At 38.3% G+C, this 22,886-nt stretch overlaps 1 protein-coding gene across 9 annotated transcripts in view; it reads left to right on the forward strand.

The window, feature by feature from the left end:
* Positions 1–22,081, forward strand: part of PKIB (cAMP-dependent protein kinase inhibitor beta) — a 98,907-nt gene extending 76,826 nt beyond the window's left edge. For 5 of the 9 annotated variants that reach the window (XM_070556924.1, XM_070556918.1, XM_070556925.1 and 2 more), the window contains 2 exons: positions 12,871–13,047; positions 20,801–22,081. In XM_070556924.1, coding sequence (XP_070413025.1) covers positions 12,879–13,047; positions 20,801–20,868 — 237 coding nt within the window. In that variant the 5' untranslated portion in view covers positions 12,871–12,878 and the 3' untranslated portion in view covers positions 20,869–22,081. Of the gene's footprint in view, positions 1–2,170; positions 2,276–12,870; positions 13,048–20,800 lie in introns of all 9 variants that reach the window. The other 4 variants (XM_070556921.1, XM_070556919.1, XM_070556922.1 and 1 more) reach the window with 1 other exon arrangement.
* Positions 22,082–22,886: the final 805 nt, after the last annotated feature.

The raw sequence follows: 22,886 nt of genomic DNA on the forward strand, positions 1-22,886 counted from the left end.
ATTTGGACAGATTTCTAGAGCCTTTTGTTGGAGGGGACCTCCTACAAGGTGGGCTAATTTGTAAATAACAGCATCAGTGACATTAAGTAAAATTTGTAAATGAGGAATATGTTACCTCCAGAACCCAAAAGGGATTAAAAGATGTTGGACTTGTATTAACCTTGTGGGTGCTGAGAGGGTCAATATCTATTTCTTGAAAATGTCAGGGATGGAGCAACCTTCAGATGACCAAGTAACTTTCAGGAATTTGATGGAGGTGGCAGGGCCTTGCACTATGTGTAGGACAATGGTCCATCCCCTTTTTTGAGCTACTTTGTGAATATTTGTATGTCTTTAGTGGTATGTGAACCAAATCTCCTTGGAGAAGGATGTCATCAATGTAATGGCATACCTGTGCCCCTGGAGAAAGTGGGATATAGTCAAGGTCTTGCCTGTAAAGATTGTGTACAATGGCAAGACTACTGAGGCATCCCATGAGTAGCCTTGTCCACATGTATTGTCTCCCTTTAGTGGTAAAGGCAAACTGTAGTGCAGAGGCTGTTGACATAGGCATTAAATGGAACGTATTAGTCAAATTTATAGTAGCAAAATATTTACCGGTTGCTGATTGGATGGAGTCAGCAAGTTTAGTAATTAGGTTGTTGGCTGTAGAGGCTGAAAAGGTTGGGACCGTGGTGTTACTGTTGCAGCAATTCACTGTGGGGCAGCAGTCATTTGTTCCAGGTTTAAGAACAGGCCAGATAGGGCTGTTAAGTGAAGAAGCAGTAGAGTTAATCACCCTTCACTCATTACCAGTTATATAACAAGTTTTAATCCTCGAGGACCCTGTTTTAAATTACATTGAGTCGTGTTAACCATTTTTATGGGGATGAGGTGGGGGATGGGTCACGGGTTCTCATTTTGTCAAGCCAATTTGTAAATGTCAAAGACAATTTAATTTTCATTTATTTTTCATTGGGTCAGAGCATCCATGCCCACTATGGGATATTTTAGGGCAAGGAGTGCTGTTACCATGGGGAATTTAAGCAAGACGAGTTCTGATAGTTAGAGTGAGGCATACCTGTCTTCTATTTTGTATTCAGTAATTCCCTTAAGTAAATCCTCCATTATGGGGGATACCATGTTTAAATTTAGTGGGATCCCCAGGCATAACTGCAATGTTAGCCTTACATGTCAAGGCCATGAAGTTTTGCCAGTTGGTGAATTTCAGCTGATACTGAAGTTAATTCAGAACCTGTGTTGTAGAGGCACAAAAGCCAACCAGTGTCCTTTCATTATTGGATGTATAAAACTCTTTTAGTAAATTTTGGATCTCCAGTTGGGTCAGATTATGAGCCCTTGTAACTTGGTTTTTGTTGGTTTTATCTCCCTGCCTCCAGGTTTCTTTCTTTCCATTTTTTTTTTGGTTTATCTTATGTTGGTGAGGGGTGGGGGAGTGTTCCTCTATATCCCTATCATATTTGTAAGTTTCTTCCTCCAGAAAGCCTCAAATCAATGTCATCAAGGTTAGGGGTCTCTTCCATAGCAATGATTGATTTATATGATTTAGAGACCCTGGGCTTAAGTTGGGTTCGAATTAACTCCTTCCTGGTTCCACAAGGGTGCCATGAGTGTTTCCGTATAATCCTGAGGATTAGCGTCATTGTTACAACAAAGGCATAGATAGCAGAGTGGTACACTGGAAGATTGCTGGGTCTACCACCTAGACTTGATAGATCAAAACCATCCTCTGCTACAGCCCCACCTTTTCTGTCATGCAGGCTTCCTTTTTTTCTTTTCTCTGTACAAGTTCCTGGAGAATATTTTGAGTTTCTAGCCTCATAAAGTTGCAGCTTTCAGTTTCTGTCTATACAATGACCTGTGGTGCCAACCTTCTGGGTGTTTATGGGGAAAGATTCAGGAGATTGGTGGCCTCTCTGGCAGGTGGCTGCCTCTTCCTCCAGGGAATGCCAATTTTCCTGCAGTCAGGGTCCTCATACAGTAAAATCATTTTGTCTATGACATGGATGGAGGCCATAAGGCCCATGCTTGCAAGATTAGCCCTTTGGTGTGCTGGTAAGCACAGTACTAAGCAAAGCCTAGGTGCATTGGCTATGGGTTTTGCATTGGAAGAGCAGTTGAGTACCAAATACTCCTTCTTCCCCCCAACTCTTTTTTTTTTTTCCATCAGCCCCTGGGCCACAGGCCACCATGGATGTGCACCTCAATACCCTTGAGGGTCAGGAGAGCGCAAGCAACAGCAGCAAGGGAAGCAGAAGCACAGGAGACCAGAAAGGTCACTACCCTTGCATGAATAAGAGCAACCAGGATGCCATGCTTAATTCTCTGTGGGATGGTGGTCTTCTTCCTTTCCACAAACCTCACAAAGGGCTATCTCTGGGTCTGTCCTAGATGTGCACAGTTACAAACAGAGTCTGTATAGCTTCCCCAAGAAGCCAGTTATGGTCACCAGGCTAGATGCTGGGACTTAACCTGACCCTTGGTAAGCAAGACTGAAGCACTGACTGGTTCAGGCACTGTGTTTTCACAGCCTTTACATGTGGGAGCATCAGAGACTGCCTGCCGAAGACAGGCTAGGCTTGACAGCACCAGGTTATGCCAGGGTATAGTCAAATAACAATTCTCATCTTGAGGACAAGAACATTTTAGGGTGGAAAGAGATGACAATGGATGACAAAGACAACAGAATACCACACAGGGCACAGCCCAAGCCTGCTAGCAACTAGTGGTTCTATCTCAGGCAGTCTTCACCATATTGTGGAACTAGTTAAGTTAGCCAAGAGCAGTTAATTAAAGCTAACCAAGTGTCCTCAGTTGTGGTCAGGCATGTCATGTGGTTTGTGACACCAATGGTTTTTGTTGCCTCCTATTCACCTCATTGTTGAGGGAGAGATTCCTGCCCTGGGGATATGGAGGTGGCTAAACACACAGCATTGACACTGGACAGATGAGCTCCACAGAAGTTCATTAGTCACATATATTCACAGCTCAGGGAGAAGGACATCATAGACATCACATGGAGATTATACACAGGAACAGAGGGAAAAACCAAGGGCTTTGGGAGGCAGACTTTATAGTAACAAAAGAGTGTGGTACCTCCTAGTTCCCACAAGAAGATGTGATCGCCTTGTTTGAATAATTCCACAGACTGGCAAGGAGCTGAAAACCACTACTCAGGAATAAGCATGAACCGTTCTTGGTCACACTGATAAGGCACGTTGTTTGGTAGGGTACCTTATCCATGGGTGCATGATGGGGTGGAAAACTTAAGATTAGGCCATTTGAAGCCCTCCTAATTTTACGAGATGTCAGGGCAGCACGTAATATTGAGCCTTGACTTTAGGCTTTCCACCACATGGAGGAATGAATCCTGTGGATGATCATGAATTGGTTGGAAATTTACCCCAGAGAGAATAAATTTTATTGTGGAAGTGAATGATTTTGCTTTGAATCACAAGACTATTTTCTGCTGTGAAGGAAAAATGGAGATCTGTGAGTTAAAATAAGTTCTGTTAAAGAATAATGCAACTATGTTACTGCACATCTGTTTTTGGTGACTGAGTGAAATAGATATCTTGTTGTTACTTGAATAAGAAATCATTGAACCTTAGCCAGAACTTCCTTTTCTGGAACTATGGAAGACTTAATGTTCTTTACAAAGCCCTAGTACACAGCACACTGAAGTGTAGGGTACAATATCTTCACGACTCTTTTTCAATGAATGTTCATATTGGCAAATTAGTAAGAGAATACTTCATAAGCCCAGAACAATGAGAAATCACAAATCTAGGCAGGTGAGTGCTACACCCAAAGGCTTCCCTGGGTTCCCTAGTGATTCATAACTCCTCTTTTAAAGAGCCATGTTTGTGGAGAAATGGAAGAAATTTAGGACCCACTCAGGGTGAAAAGTCAGATTGGGTCCCCAGCATAAGGTTTACACTGATAGGAGTGACGTGTTCAGTCAAAAGGTAATGTGACAAAACCCCAGCCTTCAAAGAAAGACAGTAGGGATATTTGTGAGTCTTGGCCTTGCTTTGAGTGGAAAAGGGGAAAAAGGCACTCCCGATAGTTTATTACCAAAAGCAGAACCTCACAGATTTGCAACTGTGTAGTCCTTGTAGTCTGAAAAAGTCCATGCTGAGAATTTAAAGCAAGCCAATTTGGTGGTGCCCCCAGGCACCCAGTAGAGGCAAATTCAGAGCCTATGTAGAGGAAAACACTTTAACCCAGGTCTCAGATAATTCCAAAGAAAAAGTTTTTAAAAACATGAGTTCACAATCCCTAGCTATAAAACGTACAAGGAAATAAGCCAACATGAGAGAGATTCTGCAGAAACAATAAATAACAGAATCAGATTACCAAGAATTCATATATTGGAATTATTTGCACAGAATTCTAAAAAATAGGTGTAATAGGGGTCTGGCCTGGTGGCATAGTGGTTAAGTTCATGCACTCAGCTTTGGCGGCCCAGGGTTTGTGAGTTTGGATCCTGGGCACAGACCTACACAGTGCTCATCAAGCCATGCTGAGGCAGTGTCCCACATGCAAAATAGAGGAAGACTGGTACAGGTATTAGCTCAGAACCAATCTTCCTCAAGCAAAAAGAGGAAGATTGGCAACAAATGTTAGCTCAGGGCCAATCTTCCTCAGCCAAAAAAATCCCCCCCCCCCAAAATAGGCTTAATATATTTGAAAAGAATAAACGAAGATATTTAAATTACATATGCCTAAGGAATAAGATAGTATAATACAATGAAGCAGACTTGGAAAAGAGCCAAACAGATTGTCTGGAAATGAAAAACAAAATAATTAGAAATTAAAGTGATGCATAGTTTGTGCAGCAGATTAGACAGAGATTAAGAGAGAATTAGTGAACTGGAAGAAGATCTGAAGACGTTATGCAGAATGCAGCACAGAAAGACAAGAGATAGGCCAATTTAGAGCCTGGATGGACACAGAAAAATATGAAGGAAAGGTTGAGAGACAAGGTCAATTGAATGAGCATGTCTATCTCATATGTCTAATTGGAATTCTCAAGGAAATAATAGAGAAAGGATAAAAGGCAATATCCAAAGAGATAATACCTGAGAATTTTCCAGAATTGATTAAAGTCTCAAATTCAAGAATCCTAAGAAATCCTAAGGAGGATAAACAAAAAGTACCTAGGCACCTGTAATGCCGTTGCAGAATACCAAAATGATAAATCCTCAAAATAAGCCAGAAAATAAGGCTCTCCACACACCACAAAGAATGACAATTATGCCACCAATATGCTAATCAGGATTCTCCAGAGAAACAGAACCAATGGGATATATAAGCCAATTCTATATAACAGATAAATATATATCTACTAGATATAATATGTGTATATTATATAAATATAGATAATTATATTTATAATAGATAAATATATATTTAATAGATATATGAGATCTATTAGATCTAGATATATATTTATCTAGTATAAGGAATTGGCTCATGCTGTTGTAGAGACTGAGAAAGCCCCAGATCTGCAGTCAGCAAGCAGGAGACCCGGGAGAGTGGACGGCATAGTTCTATTCCAAGTCTGAAGGCCTGAGAAGCAGGAGAGCTGAGCGTGAGTTCCAGTCCAACCTGAGTCTGAATGTCCCAGCTGGAAGACAGGCAGAGAGAGCAAATTCTTCCTCACTCAGCCTTTTCTTCTATTGAGGCCTTCAATGGATTGGATGCTTATCCTCATTGGGGAGGGCAATCAGTGACCACATCAGTAGTTACACCATTTGTCACACATAAAGGGACCATATGTCTCTGTTTTATTCTGTTTTTCTATTTGCCTATCCTTGAAGGATATCACACTATCTTAATAACTAATACTCTGTGATGAATCTTCATATCTGAAAATGTTTATCCTCAAGCTTTATAATGAGCCTTCAGGTCTGATAGTGTAAGTCCTTTTTTCTTTTTATTCCTTTTTTAAATAAGAAGCTATTTACATATAAATTTTATAATCAGCTATGACTCTTATTACGGTGGATTTACTTCCCAAACTTCCCTTTTGATCCTTCTAAAGGCGCTCCTTCACCTCAGTCTCTGTTTTCAGACAATGCATCTTATAATCACCTTTACTATATGACTTAGAAATGTTCATGTTCCTCAGTGCTCACAGGAAAAAATACAATCTCCTTTTTCTTTCTTTCTTTTTTTTTTTTGAGGAAGCTTAGCCCTGAGCAAACATCCACACCAATCCTCCTCATTTTGCAGAGGAAGACTGGCCCTGACCTAACATCTGTGCCTATCTTCCTCTACTGTATATATGTGGGACGCCTGCCATAGTATGGCTGCACAAGTGGTCTGCACAAGGGATCCAAACCTGCGAACCCAGGGCCGCTGAAGCAGAATGTGAGAACTTAACTGCTGTGCCACCAATCTCCTTTTTAATGATGTTCATTTTCGTTGTAACTTGGGTTCTAGTTAAGACTATGGTCCAACTTATTTTCCAACTCTATATGACATAACATTCCATTCCAGCCAGATGTTTCCTTTTCCTTAACTTGGAACCTCCCTTTTACACTCCCATCTTCTTGATTTAGCTTAAGATATTTCTCTGGTTTGGTAGGCCTTTTCCTTTTCTTTCTACCTGTATGAATCCCTCCCAAATGTTAGGCCCCAATATGAGTTCTACAGCTTCTGTGAAATCTCTCTTAGTAGTCCCCAAATTCAGTAACCATTTTTCTTCTACATTTCTATAGCATTTTTCATTTATACCGCTTATTTTAATATAGCATATGTTGACTTCTATTTTTACATTCCCTTTAACATGCATGTATTTCATCTGTACAATTCCATCACACACTTTCAGAGTGAAGACCACGTATTAGGCTTTTTCTGTGTCCCCACTGTGTCCATCACAGTGTTTAGTCTTATTTGGCACTATTTCTCCGGAATCTGGTACTGAGTGAAGGATATAGTAGATGTTTAAAAACAATCTGTTGAATTAAGATTGTCTTTTTTCAACAGATATTTGGTCAGATGTGATACAAGGAGCAATGCATGAGGTCTCAGATGAAGCGGGCTCTGGTATTAACTCTGTCACTTGCTAGCTGGGTTGCTTTAGCCAAACTACTTCAGTTCTGTGATCATCAGTTTCCTCACTTTAAAATAAAGATAGTAAAGACTTCAACGCAGTACAGAATCACGTGAGCTAATTCTTATTAAAGTGCTTTAAAACATTGTGTGCTCTACAAATGTTTATGCCATTTTTCATATTATAAAAATCTTCATTACAGAATATTTGAAGAATTCAATAAAGTTCAAAGAAGAAAATAGAAATCATTTACAAGAACACTATCGTGAAAGAACTACTCTTAAAATTTTGGTGTATTTTCCCTACTATGTTTTCCTGTGCATATATTTTTAAAATTAATATTATATGTATACTGGTTTTGAGCTTCTTTTTTCATTTGTTATGTCAATTGAATATATTTTAGATATTTTTCATGAAATCTTTTTTTCTATTGAAGTTATATAATATTAAATAACTGTAGCAACAATTTCTGATTTTTACAAAAGGTTTTTGTAAAAGTTAAATGTATCTGTATAAATAATTTCACTTCTGTTAACTTAATTGTAGGTTAATATCAATACATACTTTGATGGACAAAAATATTTCAATGGTATGACATTTCCTTCTGAAGTTATTGTATTTGGTTGGGAGCTTTTCGCCTATATGATGACCCAGAAAATCCTCAAAACTACTTTTAAATTTTTGCTACTGTGATTTTGATTGAATTTTGTGCTTGATGAAACACTAAAATGATTACTTCCTCTGCAAAGAAAAATAAAGTACTGAAGAGAACTTAGAAAGCAAATCAGAGCTTGAAAAGTCTCATTTTCCCCCTTTTCGCAATTGGAACAAAAAAAAAAGATGGAAATTAAATCCTTTCAAAAAAGGACTCAGAGACATCCCAAAGAATTTTTCTTTAAATTGGTGAAATAGAAGAAAAATACATCACTGGAACTGTTAAACTTGCACACATCTTAAAAAGCATCTCACGTATATGTCAACTGGATTTATCCAGTTTAATTAAGGAAAGGTTTGTGAAGGGTTTCAGTCCTCAGCCATGTTTCTTACTTTCGCCATTGCATTTGGCTTTTTGACTATGCATATTTTACATATTTGGCATAGACCCTGAAATGTTCGCTTTCTAGAAAATTTTCTTTTTACAAAACTTTCACTAAAAATTTACGGGGAGGTGGTAGGGCGAAAGGGGTAAAAGGGTACATGGATGTGGTGATGGATGGCAATTAGTCTTTGAGTGGTGAACCCAATGTAGTTTACACATAAATTGAAATATAGTGATGTACACCTGAAATTTATATAATGTTTTAAATCGATGTTACCTCAGTAATAAAAAAAAAAGATTAGAATTATCTTGGCCTGAACATATTGTATTTTTAAGATATAATACAGTGGTATCAAATAAGTATTATCTAGCTTTGAAATATTCACATGTAAGATATATATTGGATACGCTTGTGTATGTGAGCACTGAAAAAATGCTGGAAGGATATGCACCAGAGTTATAACAGTGCTGTCACCAGTTAATGGGATATAAGGCAATTTGTTTTTTCTATTTTATGTCTTTCAGAATTGTCATTTTTTTTCCAACAATGAGCACATATTTTCATATGCAAATAGAAAAGAATTCATTTTGAAAAAAAAGGAAAGATAACTGTTTAGTAAACAAATTGTTTAGAGTGCCCACTGGGTGCCAGGCAGAGCTTTTAGCGCTCTGAAAATATCCATGAAACGGCCTAGAAAACCTCTGCCTTTGTGGAGGAGGACAGACAGTAAACACTGAGGGCAATCATACTAAGTTCTAATGCATGTCAAGGCTGCTAAGTGCCAGGGGAAAGGAGAGCCAGGCACGGAGAATCAGGAGCCACAGGGAGGCGACACCGTTTTAAATGGCGGTCAGGGCGAGCCTACAGGGAAAGTAGAGTTCTCTCGCATATTTTGTGACTCTTCTTTCCTCATTATGTGTCATGTCATTATATTGTTACTCAGATTAAGAACTGTTTTTGAGACTTTCAATCCCATTGTAATTATTAAAGAAACACTTCAACGTGGTTTGTTCCTGAAAGTAAATGGAAAGTTCACCTTTAGGGAGAGACTTCGATGAATGGTGTAAAGGAGCTGTGGTCTTCTGTGACGGGTGGCTTATCTGGAAGAGATGTTGCAGAAAGGGAGCCAGCTGTGAGGCATTTGTGTGGTCGTGCGTGTGTGTGTGGCAGGCAGGGAGGTTGTAAGTGATTTTTTTAAATGATTTTTTTACACACTGTTTTTTTTTAAACACCAAGTTTCTGGCAATGTATCTGTGTTAATCTCTTTTGTCTTTATAACTCATGACATTAGAAGTTATCTCTAGAGCCACATCAATACCACAGTTTAACAGAATAAATGATATTTATAATGATAATCTATTATAGTGCCTATAAGTTAATATGACTAATTTCTAAACAAATGTCATTTCTGTAGCTGTTAAGCAAGCACATTTATATCCATTAGTTTGCTTGATTCCAAGGTAGTAGAATAGGTAATATTAATCCTACTTTTGATAAATGTGGAAACTTAATTAACAGAGGAGGTAAATGTCTTGCTGGAAGCTGCAAGTCTATTAGAAGGCAATGCAGGATTCAACTTCAGGAATGCTCCCTTTTAGGTGACCAAACTTTCCATTGGTCCATATGGACTGCTTAACAAACACGAGGACTGATTTAAGGGCGGTCATCCTAGAGTCTGCTAATGTAATTCAGTAATTTTATCAGTGCTCAAAGCTCTGCTCTGAAATCTTCCCTTGAAATAATTTTCTTTTGAATATATGCAAATCTAAATTGCTTAAGGAGGCTTCAAAACTAACTTGAATTCATTCTTAGTACAAAGAGATGGGTGATCAAATAGGACATACGTTTTTTAATTGAAAACAGTTTACTGTAAAACATAATGTTGTATTTTAAATACAGTGTTATTCTACCATCATATATGTAAGTATAAAGTGAGTTGCACTGATGGAGTCACAAAAATATTTTGAGAGGTGAAATAAACGTGTAGCTTCCTAAAGTAATTGCTTTGATGGATACGGTAACATTTAATGTATAAATTTTGATAGTAAAAATAATTCTATTAGTTTGTATCGCAGCTGCATTTTTCCTTTATAAGACAGATAAGTATATGTAAATTATAAAATTTTCTGAAACAGAAGCATGCAATTTAAAGTGTCCATTCTTAAGCTACTGCTTTAAGTTACATTTACATTGGAAGAGTAATTACGGGACTATTTTTCATCAAAGATACATCACTCTCAATAATAATCTTAGGCAAAGAAAATAAGTCTAGAGGATAAAGGGCTTAATTTTTCCTCTTGTCAAGAATAAAAATGGCAAAAGAGAATCAGTCCAATAAGTTAGAAGTATAGCATCTGGTCTATTTAAAGTGTCAGAGGATTCCATCTTTGCACAAGGGGAAGCTGATGAATTGTGTGTAACTGACTTCAGGTTGGCAAGACTGTTCACAGTTGAATGTTTATGACTCCCTTCCAGAGAGGGCCAGTGTCTGAAGAGAATAACTGGCCAGATGCCCTGGATGAGGGTCGTTCTGTAAGAATTTTTGCATTAACTACTGCTCTGCGTATGGCAATCAGTGTTGCCCACACCTGCAAGACATTGTATTTACCATTGGTCTACAGCCTGCCTCCAAAGCTATTTTAATGTTAACATAACAAATTCATTTTAATATTTAATAATTGAACTTTCAGTCCGTATTGAGGATATTAATAATTAAAAGCACCTAAACTGACTGTGCTTGCCTGCTAATAATTTATAGGTATCAGGTATTGATTCAACATTTATTAACTGAATTTATTAGGCAACTATGTTCCAGTCCATGTACTTGGCAGAGGGATATAAAGTCTTTTCTACGGTGACCACGTTGGTCAGAGTTAACTTCCCCTTCTCTCCTTTCTATTGATGTCATCAAAAGTCACTTGACATTTTAAAACCACTGTCTCATTAAAAGGGGAACCAACTTCTTAAGTCTTGCATTTAAACCCTTCTGTACAACAGGCTGTATTCACTCTGAGACGGTAGGAGTGCAGGCAGACCATATGAACCTCAAAGTTGTATCATTTTTCCCACTGGTGCAAATTCAGTTCTTGGGCTTTTGTGAACTTGGAGAGTCTTTGTGCTCCTTTGGAAATCTATGAATGCTTTGTGTCCAAAAGCAGTTGGAAAAGGGCAAAGATGAGAAGTGCGTAGTCGGAGAGCAGCCTTTTACCAGCATCTGCTTACTCATTCTCTGGGACCCCACTCAAAAACTGTGTTCCCTGGGCAGTTGGGCCCATTTTCTCTTTTGGAATTGCCCACTCCCTCCTCTGTGCATGGGGGGAGCTGCCTGGCATGCAGCCTTCCAAGGTCTCCAGTTGAGGCAGAGGAAGTCCTTACTTATTATGGCAAATCCCACAGTAACTAGCACTGTACTTTGCACAGAGTTGGTGTTAAATAAATACTTTTTGCATTGATTCCAAGTGCTTTTTTAAGCAGGCTCCAGGACCTTAATAAAATAAGAATAGAACTATATTTGAGTCACTGATTGGAAAGGGTAATGCGAGAAATAAATGCGAATGAAGGAGTACAGGCAAGATTTGAGGAAAAAGTGGGAAAAAAAGAATGAGAATCGTTCCTTCTAATCCATGCCAAATCCTCTCAATGCTGATCACTCAGAAAGAGAGAAATAAGAAGGTGGGAGGTGAAAGGCCAAACCTACGTGAGATGTGAGATAGGCAGTATGCTCTGCTGTGGCTTAAAACCATTTAGAATTACGCTCATCTAAAGAACAACTGAAAATATTATTCTGTGAACTGGATACCACCCACTACGCATAAACACACACACACACGCATGCACACGCACGCATATGCACCACTAAGGATTATGTACTAATAAAAAGAGGAACCTGTTCTGGAGAGGAGTAGGAGCAATTATGATAATGGCAGAAGAAGTACTGTCTGAACTTGGGAAAAACTGTTGTACACACACCTGCTGTGTTATGTTAATGCATCCCTTTACTGTCTGGGTCGGGAAGGTTGGACAATATGGTCCTTTCAAATTTAAAATCTGCTACCTCCCTCCCGGTATAGGGAATGACCTCTTGAGAATTCTCTCATAACAGAGACAATTACTAGGAAGATAGAGGATGCTTAGGAAAGCACTAGTGATTACCATGTCCACTTGAAGGCAAGAAAAGGTAAAACAGGTTCTGCTCTCCCAAACATGAACATGAGGCTATTGAAAATTAGGTCTGAGACCAGAACAGATAGAAATACACAGCTCTCACTGGGGAAAAAAGCCTTTGAGAGAAACTTCCTTATTTCTAAAGAGTAGGAACAGAGTGTATTTTGTTTGGTCCCTGCAAATTACAGTGATTTGGTTTCAGCCTGAACAAGCACTACAAGCAAATACTAGCAGGCAGAGCCTCTCCGGGAGTGGCCAAATGAGTCAGTTTTCATTTCCTCCAAGCCCTAGTGTGGCTGATCCAACCTTAGAAAAGCAGAACAAAAGGCAAGAGATTACTGCACCCTGCAGCATCCAAGTGACTCATTCCGCTCATGGGTTATTTATAGCAATTTGGCTCACACCAAGAACTTCCTGCTCTGTTAGCGAACGTGTGAATGTGCGAATGGAAGTTCCAGGACCGTAACAGTAGACAGAGATGCAGAGTGTGATGAACTCTCGAGCCTGTTGTGTTTTTGATCTAGTCGTGCCTTTCAACCACCTTTGTGAATATATACCTTGAGTAGGCTGATCATCTTCTTCATGTGCACATTCTATTTGTAGATGTTGCTATGAGGACAGATTCACCGGAAATGACTGATGTGGAGCCTATGGTCAACAATTTTGCATCTTCAGCAAGGACAGGCCGCCGGAATGCTGTACCAGACATCCAGGGCTCAGCTGCGACAGGCGGAACCTCAGAGTTGCCCCACAGACTGGAGGCTCTCTCCATGAAGGAAGGTAACATGCAAAATGCTCATAAAATCAGCAGCACTTACCTCGTCTTAATCAATCCTCGCCTCTGGATCAGTCACCCTGTTATCTAGTTAAAAGTGCTCTTTTTTTCCTTACTTGTTTGCTAAAACCTCTCAGCTTTTGTTTAAGGCTAAGTGGATTTCTGAAAGCAAACAATTTCATCTTTTTATCTCACGGTATGTATATGGAAACACAACATTTGTTTATTCGTTGGATGTGTGTGGTCATGCACAGAGCTGGTGATTGGGAATACAAAAGTGAGTAAATATGATCCCTTTGCTCAATGTGCTTACAAAATTTACCAAAAAGCACTCAGAAATTAAGTAAGTTTTCTTCTGCCATCCGTTGACAAATCTCTTTGGAAGCTTCTGCTTCACTGTGGTATTCTACAAGCCCTTCTGTTTCTCGTATCTAAGAAGTTTATTATCAACTAGAGATGAGATCTTTAAGGTGAGTATTTGTATAAAAGATGATCATTCTTCAACCAGTAGAAAAAGTCGAATTAAGGAAAAAGGAGAGCTGTCAAACCAATGAAGAACAATCTTGGGTCGTTCTCCTCATTGCTTACATACAGTTCACAGAGCTCCCAGAGTTTAGTCTTCTGAAAATAAATAACAATACTTTCAACAAAGTGTGAAAAGAGTCCTTTCATTTAAAAATATTCTTAGAGGTTAAAGATAACTTTAATTCCAAGTCATTACCAAAATACCTATGCCTTGTGCCCCATTTTAGACTTCAAGAAGGACTCCAATGAGTATGTAGCAATTTATTCCTGGTGGCAATGAGGCAAGAGAGAGCTGGAAGCTTCCCATGCACATATACCCTTTCATGTGAGCCCTAGAGGAGGGCTCTTGGTTCTTTGCCTCAGGACATTGTTTATTACCTGGTAAAGTCATAAATGTTCCTGGTTTGAGCCCTATGAAACACATACATCCTTGTTAGGCCAGGACAGTGGCTAAATCCTGGAGTCCTGTGGCTACCTCACCTTTTTCCAGAGGTAACTGCATTTCTCATACTCACTACAAGTAATAGTAAAAAAAATACACATACACATAAACTACTATAAGGTGAAAGAAAAGATGGAAGAAATAAAAGGAAGAAAAGAAATAAAAACGTGTAATGTTTTTGACCTTTTAATTTTGAAAATGTAATGTGGTTATCAGAACATGATGTTGCTGTTGAAAGGCCATCCTCAACTTTCGAGGTAGAGAAGATAAGTTACTTGCCAGTATCACAGGACTATTTAAGTTTATATACCCTACATATAATGCTTGTTGACATTACTTAGTTAAGCAAAAGAGAACAAGTCCACAGTGGGAGAGTTAGCAGTCAGTCTTCTCCATTTTGTTTTGTTCACTAAAGACACCATTATCTGAAAGAACATTGTTCCTATTTTTATGATTTTCTTTAAATAATTTTGAAAGAGTCAAAGTATTAAATAAGAAACTCAAAATGTTAAAAGTGGATCAACATATAACACCAGATGTTGAAGAATATGCAAAAGGCAATAAGTTACATAGGTAGATGGCTTAGACGATGCTTTATTAACAAAGCTATAAATAAGTAGCTTTAATGCGTATCTTCTTTTTCATTAGCTAAGTACAAATATTATTGAGAATTTTAAAATGAATAGTTTCCAATTGTTAGTAAAAATGGAAAGCTGTCTGTCTCAGGCATTATGGTTTCAATGTTTTTGTCATTTAAAAATACAAATTCTGGGAAAGATCTGCAAGTTTACCTCAGATCTATCTTCCTTTGTTTTTGTTTTTTGATATTCTCAGGTGGGAAGAAATCTAGGATCTCAAACGTCTTGAATCCCGCATGAAATTAACCCATCCAAAATTTTCCTTGTTCATAATCTGCCTTAATCTATCTCTTATTGATTGGTAACCATAGTAAGGAGGACAATGATGCCTTATAACATATCAGCAAGAGGTGACAAAGGATGGCAGCCCAGGAAACTGTGAATGTCACAAAGGTCCTTTTCTTAACTCCCACTATCATTTACTATTCATTTGATCCATCATTCAACTTAGCACCCACTAAGCGCTAAGCACCATTCTCAAAACCAGCAGTATGGTGGTGAATAAGACAGATATGAATTCTTGCTGTCATGGATCTTATATTCCAATGGGAGAGTTAGATTGTAAACAAATAAATATAGAAGTCAACCAAGATATGTTCTATCAGAGAATTAAAATAAGATGCTATGGTAGAGAGCTACTGGATGGCTATATTAGATCAAGAAATTAGAAAAGCCCTAATTGAAATCTGACAACTGACAGTGATATATTTTGAATAGCCACTGAATGATCCAGGCACATGCAGATCAGAGCTAAGAGCGTTCTTTGCAGAAGGAGCAGTTAGTAAAAAATTCTTAGAGTGGAAGAAGAGGAACGGGACCAAGAAACAAAATCCTATGACTTGCAGGCAGTGGGTGAGAGGGAGAGTGGTACACAATGATGGAGAAATAAACAAGGGCTAGATCTTTTATGGTTTTAGAAACCTAGATGAATGAATAGAATTTTATTCTAAATGTGAGGCTTTTCAGAAGGAGAGTGACATATATGTTTGAATGTTCACTTTATCTGTTATGTGGAGAATAGATTGTAGAAGAGAAATCGTGGAAATAGTTGAATTAAGAGGTGCAACTCCTGTTAGGAAATCTTTTGAGGCCAAATTAAACATTCGGACTCACAAGACCCCATGGGCACCAATCTACTCAGAAGTATACAGGTTGAAAACACAGCAGACCAGAAGGACAGCCTCTCAAAGTCTTCTTCCATGGGAGTCCTTGCAGCAATCCATATAGCAGTCCTGGGGGCTAGTCTCTGTGCCACCCCCACCTCAGCACTAAGTGAAAACTCAGCTGCAGGTAGACAAGATCTGCATCAATGGAGGCAATGAGTTAGAAGCCCTGTGTCTCATGGGAGCTAATACTTTGTAACAAATCCTTCAAAGTAGCTTCCCTGCAAGAGACATGCGCAGTTACAGAGTCGTTGCATTCATGGAAGCCTAACCCTATGGTTTCTTACGTGGTATTTATAGTTCCTATATAGTTTCTCTCTGTACAGTTGTATTTGACCATTTGGATCCTTTTTTCCGTAAGCTTAGTAACCAGGATGACATTCCACCTTAATCAGGTTCCAGGGTAACAGAGCTAGAAAATTAACCTGAATTTCAAATTTCTTTAGAGAAGGGGAAAGGGTTTTGTTAACCTTTGCCCATGGGGACTGTTGCCATAGTCCAGTGAGAAATGAAAGTTTCAATAGGTATAAAAGATGGAGAAAGGTAGATGAATTTGGGGTATGTTTTGTAGGCAGAATCAATGGGACTTGCTGATGAATTGGATGTGGTGGAGATGACTACAGATAATGAAGAAGGGAAATGGAGGATAATTCTTAAAGCAATAGAGTTTATGGTGGTGCCATATACTGAGAAGGGCCAGCCTGGAGGAGGGGGAATTTTGAGAGTTAAAGGAGTGATTTCTGCTTCCTCCATATTCCATTTGAGATGCCCAGGAGATGCTTATGACGTCCAAATGGACATGTTGGTTAAGCAGCTGGATATATAGTTCTGGGGGAACAATAAAAAAGATATTTGGAGATGTACATTTTGGAATATTTGAATTTGTAGTTTCGAAATATCTTTTATATGATAGAGGAGAAAACAGTGCAAATGAAATTACCCCATAACTGACAAGCCACATGAGTAGACTTTTAATACCTATGGAAACACAAATGTAAGAAGGAGAAGGACCTTTAGAAGATCCAGCCTTTCAAAATATAGATGTTACCATGACTAAGCCCCAAGCACATTAGGTGACTCGCCCAGCTCACAAACTTGGGTGACGATAAGATCTCTGGCTCCAGGGCTTTCATCTTTCTCATTATACCAACTTTTCTCGACGAATATTTCATGGAAATTCTTCTGGATGTTAATGTGTCACATACAGAAGAGGGTGCTGTGGTCACATAAGTTCGGAATTACTGATGTAAATGTAATTGGCTTTTTACACTTCTCAGAATGTTTCCTTTATAAACAAGGACTTCTCAGATCCTTTGTTACAAAGACTTTACCATGCCCTTGTGCCTACATACCTCTAAGGATAGGACACACGGCACTTCCTTCTCTCATTTATTTGGCCATCTTTGAAGAAGCATCTTAGAGTTATTGTTCTGTGAGGCACTCTGAAAATGTTGTACTGTACCTCATGTTCTCACAAGAAGTGGAAAAAGCAACTGACACGAAGAGAACATGATAATGGAAATAGAAAAATGTGAAAAAAAAGACTATTCGATATGGCATGTTTTAAACCTATATTAATTTAAAAGCATAGTTCAGTAAATAATTCAAGTGGTGTATTGCCTAAAGGATACATCATTGCATTCTGCATGTGATCTTTATATAAAATAACACAGGTTACCACCTATATATATATATAAAGACAATCATTTCAAAGCTATACATAAGGAAAACAGAATCAACACAGATAATTTAGGAACCAGCATTTTCTTACCTTTCCAAAAGTTCTTACTAATTATGGCCGCGAAAATGAGATAAACAAATGTTGTACAAAGCTTTTCCACATTTGAAAGGAAACAGGTTTGAAAGGAAAATTTGATGTTGTATACTCAGAGAAATGATGTTTGGGAAATATACTGAAAATATACTCAATTATAATGAAAAACAATTGACAAGTGCAGAAGGCGGAATAATAATAATAATGATAAATATCCTAGAAATTGCTTGATTTTATAAATAAGATAACTTCTTTGTTTGACTACTGTTTTCCTTTTATTAACATTACAATACAAAGTTAGCAACAATCATAACTTCTTTGAGTTTATTGTTTCCTTTAATCTCCAATCATCTTTCAGTATATTTCTAAATATCCAATTTCATATTTTAAAGCAAAAAATGAGACTGGTATAAGAGGTGTTTGGACCTACATTTCATATTTTAGCTGATAGTCCTGAGCAAGATACTAGGTCGTCAAAAGATGATCTCCTGCTAGTCTTCATCTAATCATTATCCTGAGTTTCTAATTGACTTCATAGCAAGAAGACTACTTAAGGCGCCTTCATATCACCGTCTCCTCATTAGACCAACTTAGAGAAAGCGTAGCTGACAGCTCTTCTCTGAAAGCTCTAATGCTATGTGGGTAGCTTGCTTAGAACCTATGGTGGCAAATGCTGCTGAAATCATTCTGGAAATAATTTAGTGCTTTGCGTACCATTTATTACCAAGACCATTTTCCTGAGGGAGTTGTTTCAGTAAACACTTATTAAGCACCTGCCATACTAATCAGAAGGCAATTGAGTGTGATTGCTAAGATTCAAACCCTCTCTTGATCCCAATTCTCCTTCCAGCTACTGTTTTGTAGCAAAGCTCTTCAAAAGACTATTTTTCTGCCTCCAAATCCTCTGTCCCATTTTTTTCTCTAACCCTAATATAGGGCTTTCATCCCACTGCACCACCCCACTGCTACTTCAGGATCATAAGTGACGTCTCTGCTGAATTCAGTGGCCAATTCTTAGTTCTCATCTTACAGGATCTCTTAGCAGTTTTATCATGATTGATTGTCCCTTCTTCTCAACACTTTTCTTCCCTCAGCTTCCAGGACACCCTACTCTCCTGGTTTTCTTCTTGCCTCACTGGCTGCTCTTCACACTTTTGTTTTTTTATTTCCTCTATCTTTTAATGAATTGGCTGGTACTAGAACTCAGTCTTTGGACATCCTCTCTGTCAACACTCCCTTTCTTGTGATATTATCCAATCTCACTGGGATAATGATCATCCTTCTGATAACTCACTCATTTGCCATCTTTAGCCTCAAGCTCCTCTGAACTTCACACTCACGTGTTTAATTGCCTACTTGACATCTCTACTTGGACATCTAACAGGAATCTCAAACTTGATGGATACTAAAATGAACTCCAGATATTGTCCCTGAAAACTGCTCTTCCTGCATCTTCACCATCTTGGCGAATGGCAATTTCATTTGTCCAGTGGCTAAAGCCAAAAACTTTGGAATCATCTTCATCTCCTCTCTTCTCTCAACTCTCCATCTAATTCATCAGCAAATATTTTCAGCTCTACTTTCAGAATTGGTCCAGAAATCTGCCATTTTTCACCTAAAAGATCTCGTCCTTTGATACCAATCTGACCCCTTCTTCCACTCTTTTATTCTCCACACTGTCTCGCCCGCAGTTCCTTCCTGCACGTTGCTGCCTTGGGCTTTTCTGTTCCTTCTCCTAGGAATACTCTTCTCTCTTTTATCCACATAGCTAGGGGGTCCCTCCATCACCTCCTCAGGTCTTTACTCACATGCCTCCTTCTCCACGAGGTATTCCCAGACAACCCTATCTAAAATTGCAACCTCCAGGCCCCAAGACTTCACAATTCATATTCTTTAATTTTCTCCATAGCACGTATCACTTCTCACTTGCCACACATTTTGTTTATTTTGTTTATTGTCCATTTCCTTCACTAGAAGTTCCCTGAGAGCTGGAATGCATATTTTTTTCACTGCTTGGTACATAATATATGCTTAATAAATATTTCATGAATGAAAGTTGAAGAACTGAATAGAGTTCATCAGATTTATCTTCAGATGCCATTGATGATTTTGGTAAGAGCAGTTTTCGAGAAGTAGTAGAGACTTAACCGTTTTATTTTTAAATGGAGATAATGAAAGATGATACATTTTAAAGGACAAAGGAAAAGACAATAAGTGGAAGAATTGCCGTTGAAAGAAGGTCTTTGCTTGTTAGTTTGAAGATGGTAGTGACTTGAGGAAATGAGGGAACCAAGAGAAAGAGGGAAAGTCAGATGAAATGGAGAGAGGGCATGATCATTAGAGTCAGCTTCCTGATGAGGCAGAAATGGATAGGATCCTGGTTCATGAAGGAATTAGACTCAGATAGGGTAAGCAGCACCAGGGCCAGCTCCAAAGCTGTGCAACCAGTGTAGTTGCACAAGGCTCTGGGCTCGGAAGAGACTCACACTTGGTTTAATAGTCTACTGTGGCCATCTTGAAATTTTCCATGTGTTTTGAATAAGGGATGCTGTGTTTTCACTTTGCACGGGGCTCCCATAAATTATCTAGCTAGTCCTAAGTAGCACGTCGTCTTCCATTGTTCTAGGAGGGAGGGCAGAAGGAATCGGTGCCGACCACAGGGGGTTTTAGAAGTTTGATGGCAGAAAGTTGAGGCAGTTCTTATCTGATGGCCTTGATTTTTATTTCCTGTGAAGTAGAAAGTGTGATCATCTTCTAAGAGCAAAGGAGGAGGAAAAAGTGGGGAAGCTGGAGAGAGTGTGATTCAGCATAGGGAGATGAGGAATTGTGTGGACTATGGAGCCAGTCAGCCTGTGTCCAAATTGTGGCTCTGTTACTACCTAGTTCTGTGACTTTGGGTGAGTCACTTAACCTGTTTGTACTTCAAAGGACTAATCTGTAATGAGAGATTGTAATAATATCTTAGAAGACTGCCTGGCACATAGTAATTTTGGACAATAAGAGAGAAAGGTAATTAGGAGAACGTAGATCCCCCAACTTACTGGTATCTCTTTTCTTTCAGTAGTTTCCATATCTGGATTTAGGGAAAATGTGTCCTAATCAAGTAGGAAATGACTAGACTGCATAAAGAAAAAAAAACAACTGTTTTATTCCAATATAATGTGAAATATATATCAATATATTCTATATATGAATGAAAATTATTTATCCTTTTAGATGTGAAAAAGAAAGGTGAAGAAACAACACAAGATCAACTGAAAAAGCCCAACAATGAAGCAAAATGAAGGCTCACAACTTAAAAAAAGTGCTGAATTTCTTCACGTTGGAAGACGTAGTGGCTCTGCTCTCCAGAGACGTTTGATCTGGTAGTAACTGTGCTAACATTGCAGCCCTCAGCAACATGTGTGTGCTACATCATTTTGTTGTGATGCTATTCACTTGGATTGCAACCATGATGTGCAACGTAGGTTATTAAAAGGCACATCACTTCCAAAGTGCACCCAAAGAAAAGGTTGAAAATGTATAGTCGCTTAAATACACATTGTCTATAAACCCAACAAAATCCACTGTTCTTTTTGGATTAATTTAGCCAGATGTATTTTCAATTCCATTTTTATGGTAACAAGTAAACCATCTCTTGGTAGATATAAACCAAGCACAATTAATTTAAAACTTGATGGAATATGTGGGAAATTATGTTTTTTAGGGAGAAGGAATAATAGAATAGTCACAAATTCATGGATAGAGGGTGTAGCTGTGTGATCTTGGGCAATTACATCATGTCTCTAATTCTCAGTTTTTAATTAGAAGTGCATCAGTTTTTCCCCCAACCCTAGAAAGATTTGGGAAAATAGTAAAAGTTTGACAACCTAAACATCTCTGGGATGTTTTTGTCTGCTATATTTTGCCTCTAGTCTATGCATACTGTGATTTTTTCATGCGGACTCTTCAAATGCAAAATTTGCAACAAATTGTTTATATAGACATGCCTATCAAATGAATTTCACTATCTTCCTTAACTTTGATGTGTGTAAGTGTCTGTATACGTTTTTCTTTAATGTGAATTATACAAAACACCTTACTAGTTGCTTTACACTATCTGTTCTTATTCTTAGGGCTTTTGTGTATAAATATCTTGTCCCTAAAATAATTTCCTCAGGAATGCAGACCTTAATTTTTATATCTTTCCTAAAGAGGTAAATAGGAGAATAGGCACCTAAATATTTAGTGAATGATGTAAGTAGGAATAGCAAAATACTAGCTTTTAATATATATTGAAGTATGTATTTTAAAAGGAACAAAACCAAAACCAAAGCTTTAGTAAATTTTGATTTATTAGACATTTTAAGAAAATAATAGAATTCTGAATTTAAAAAAATTTGACTAATGAGTCTGTTTTCATTTTCAGATATATATGCATGCAATTATATTTTCTTTGATGTGACTTAGGCTATGTCTGTATACAGTAATCAAATAAACTCTTCACTGTTTAAGAAACTCGTTGCTGACAGTCTCCTTCATTTTATCTTCTAAAGTAGACCACGTGACAATAGCAGCACGTTTGAAAGCAGGAAGGTGATTGTCTCTGCAACATAAAACACCCCCTGCTTGTTATTTCATTGACAACGTTTACTTTTATGTCTAATATACACCAAAGGGATAGATTCCAAAGCACCTGATTGTTTTAAGTTCTCAAATATAGATTTTTCTTTATAAAATAATCAAAAGTAACACTTAAGGTGTAGCACTAATTTCATATTCAATAAAATGTATTATAGCCATTACAATTATATTTCTGAGAGTTATTTAATGACATGATATTATATAATCAGTATAAAGAGGGGTTAGAATAGAACAGTGGTTTTCAGCTTGGGGGTAGTGGCAATTTTGGCCCCTGGAGGACATTTGGTAATGTCTGGAGACATTTTCGGCCACCACAACTAGGGAACGGGGCCGGGGAGAGAAGGCGCTACTGGCATCTAGTGGGCAGAGGCCAGGGATGCTGCTAAGCTGCTAAGCATCCTGCAGTCCTACAGGGCAGAGCCTCACAGCAAAGAGTTATCTGGCCACGTGTGTCAGTAGAGCTGAGGTTGAGAAATCCTGGAAGACAGTTAAACTGTTAACCACGTGGATTTTGGATTCAGATGACCTACTCACCAGCTGTGTGATCTTGGGCAATTTACGTCATGTCTCGAAGTCTGTTTTACCCTCTGTGGAATGGTATTAATAATAGTATGTACTTTATGGGGCAAGTGGAAGTAGTAAATGAGATTGTATATGTAAAACACTTGACTAGTGCCTA

This window comes from Equus przewalskii, chromosome 9, assembly GCF_037783145.1.
Source record: "Equus przewalskii isolate Varuska chromosome 9, EquPr2, whole genome shotgun sequence".
NCBI lineage: Eukaryota > Metazoa > Chordata > Mammalia > Perissodactyla > Equidae > Equus > Equus przewalskii.